Here is a 3,328-nt window from a genome sequence, read left to right as displayed (position 1 = left end):
TTAATTATTTTATTTTATATTTTAAATAAATTAAAAATATTATTTTATATATTATAATATTTTTATTTTTTTAATATTATTATTTTATATTATTATTTTATATTATAATAAAATTAAAAAAAATAAAAATATTATAATATATAAAATAATATTTTTAATTTATTTAAAATATAAAATAAAATAATTAAAAATTTAAAGAAAATTTTTTTCTTAAATCTTTTTAATTATTAATTTTTTTAATTTTAATTTTTCATTTTATTAAATTTTAATTTAATTTTAAATTAAAAAATAATATTTTATAATAAAAAATATTATAATATATAATTTTTTATATTGTAATAAAATTAAAAAAAAATAAAAATATTATAATATATAAAATAATATTTTTAATTTATTTAAAATATAAAATAAAATAATTAAAATCTAAAAAAAAGTTGAACGCTCCTAGAGTCCAATTTTTCTTAAATTTTTTTAATTATTATTTTTAATTTTATTAAATTTTAATTTAATTTTAAATTAAAAAATAATATTTATAATAAAAATATTATAATATATAATTTTTTTATATTATAATAAAATTAAAAAAAATAAAAATATTATAATATATAAAATAATATTTTTAATTTATTTAAAATATAAAATAAAATAATTAAAAATTTAAAGAAAAGTTGGCTTAAATTTTTTTAATTATTAATTTTTTTAATTTTTATTTTTATTTTATTAAATTTTAATTTAATTTTAAATTAAAAAATAATATTTATAATAAAAATATTATAATATATAATATTATATATTATAATTTTATTTATTAAAATAATATTTATATTTTATTTAAAATATAAAATAAAATAATTAAAAATTAAAAAAAAAATTGAACGCTACTATAAGTAGTGTCTAACCTTTAAATTTTTTTAATTAATTTTTTATTATTTAAAAAAAAATTAGACTTTAATGCGGATGCTATTATAAATAGCGTCTAAACCTTAAAAATATTATTATAATTAACGTCCTGCACTCAACTCGTTCACCTCAATATAACTTATTTTTTTTTAATAATTATATTTAAACATATTATTTTTTAATATTATTTTATTCTCAAATACACTTATTTGATCAAAGGCCTTTCCCCTTAATTGAACCGAAAGGAAAATGAACGCTGGCCTCCAAATAAAACGCCATGTGTTATCATTAAATCTCTGTTCTGTCTTTCAACGCTTATTTTTCTCTTCATTTCTTTCTTTAGGGTGAACTTTGTATTTTTCTATTTTTATCTTGGAATTATTGGAAGCTCCGAAGACAAGAAAATCATTTCTGAACGACAAAAGGAAATAAAAATGGCCGATCAACTCACTGATGATCAGATCTCCGAGTTCAAAGAAGCCTTTAGCTTGTTCGACAAAGATGGAGACGGTTCTTTTCTTCCCTTATATATATATATATATATATATATATATATATATATATATATATATATATATATATATATATATAGATGCATAGATCTAGCTTGGACTTTGATGTTTGTGTTGGTTGATTCCTACTGGCCTTAATTTTCTTGTTGCTTGATTCTTATTTGCCTTAATTTTCTTTGGTTTTTCTCCTGCTTGTTTTTTTTAAAGCTCGAATTGGAATAGTTTGATACTAGTAGAATAGTGTTTTTAATATTTGAATCGGATCTCTGGTTGACCCATTTTTTGTTTCAAAATGTGAAATTGCAATTTCCAATTGTCAGAATTTTGAAATTTTGTTGCCTGAGACAACAGCCAGAGAGGGATTTTGATACTGTTCTTCTGAGGCGTGTATGATAATTTAAATCGGTGGTTGTATAAACTGAAGCGTTTTTTGTTCTCCTAAAATCATGAAAACTGTGGATAAGATGCATAAGTGTGAGAAGATTGAAACAAATTGTTGGAATTGCTAATGCCTGTTGAGAAGAAGATTGAAGCAAAAATGTGATATGCGTCTATTCTTTCATTGTGGTTTGCTTTATGCTTTCGCAGCATGATTTCTTCCGTAAAATTGAGTCGAAGTTTCCCATCTAGTTTAATTTTTACCATGCTAGAGAGGATGTCTGTGTCATGTTATGTCTTTGTGACCATAGAGATTAATTGGACGCTCTCTATTTAGGTGAGGCGTATAATAATTAAAGTTTATATTTAAAAGTCCATTTATTGATGCAATTGCTAAGGCCAGTCTGAGAATATCGAATTTTTTATTTGATATACTTGTAATAAACATTTTGCATTATGATCACATCCATAAAAGTAATTATGAACTTAATGCCTGTTTTATAATTAACTAATTTGTAATTAATTAATTTGTAATGGCAGGTTGTATCACCACGAAAGAACTTGGGACTGTGATGAGATCGCTTGGACAGAACCCCACCGAGGCAGAGCTACAGGATATGATTAATGAAGTTGACGCTGATGGAAATGGAACTATTGATTTTCCTGAGTTTCTGAATCTCTGAATCTCATGTCTAGGAAAATGAAAGACACTGATTCTGAAGAAGAACTGAAAGAGGCTTTTAGAGTTTTTGGCAAAGATCAAAATGGTTTTATTTCTGCTGCAGAGCTGCGTCATGTGATGACAAACCTTGGTGAGAAGCTTACTGACGAAGAAGTTAATGAAATGATAAAAGAGGCTGATGTTGACGGTGATGGCCAAATAAATTATGAGGAATTTGTCAAGGTTATGATGGCAAAGTGATCACTCTAACTCGGGTTATGTTCAGTATGACATGATCAAAAGTCTAATGGAATTGTAATTACAGTGCATATTTCATTATTTTGTTCAGTTATGTAAGAAAATTTTGATAAAATATATTGATGATTACATCACGTACCATTACATATAAAAATAAATGTGATGATTTATTCTTTTTATGGCTATATATATATTTTTTATTTGAGATTAATTTATTCAACACTTAAATTATTTTTTATTAATTTATTTAATATTTACGTAGTTTTTGGTATAAATAAATTTTATAAAATTTGATAAAAATTATTTATAAATATAAAATTTTAGTGTTTAGTTTAAATGAAAATTTATTTGAAATTTTTAATAATAAATTTATTATAACTAAACTTAAAATTATATAGTGATAAAATTATCCTCTTATTATATATTATTTTATTTTATTTTATTTTATTTATTTTAAACATAAAATTTATTTTATTTGAAATGAATTGTATATTTAATATAAAATATATCAAATAAAAAAATTCATTCATAAATGAATTTTAGCGTGAAATTCATTTACAAATGAAATAACTTTTATCATAAAATTGAAATAAACAGAATTTTAAGTTTTATTAAAATT

At 21.0% G+C, this 3,328-nt stretch overlaps 1 protein-coding gene across 1 annotated transcript; it reads left to right on the top strand.

Moving 5' to 3' along the window:
• The first annotated feature begins 1,143 nt into the window (after positions 1–1,143).
• LOC110672467 (calmodulin-2) lies at positions 1,144–2,894 on the top strand. The gene is given in 3 exon segments (XM_021835262.2): positions 1,144–1,410; positions 2,331–2,467; positions 2,470–2,894. Coding segments are annotated over 3 exon segments (456 nt in total). The 5' UTR covers positions 1,144–1,334; the 3' UTR covers positions 2,713–2,894.
• Positions 2,895–3,328: the final 434 nt, after the last annotated feature.

Source organism: Hevea brasiliensis, chromosome 3, assembly GCF_030052815.1.
Source record: "Hevea brasiliensis isolate MT/VB/25A 57/8 chromosome 3, ASM3005281v1, whole genome shotgun sequence".
NCBI lineage: Eukaryota > Viridiplantae > Streptophyta > Magnoliopsida > Malpighiales > Euphorbiaceae > Hevea > Hevea brasiliensis.
Note: the sequence above shows the minus strand (reverse complement) of the source record. Positions and strands in the feature narration are given on the sequence as shown.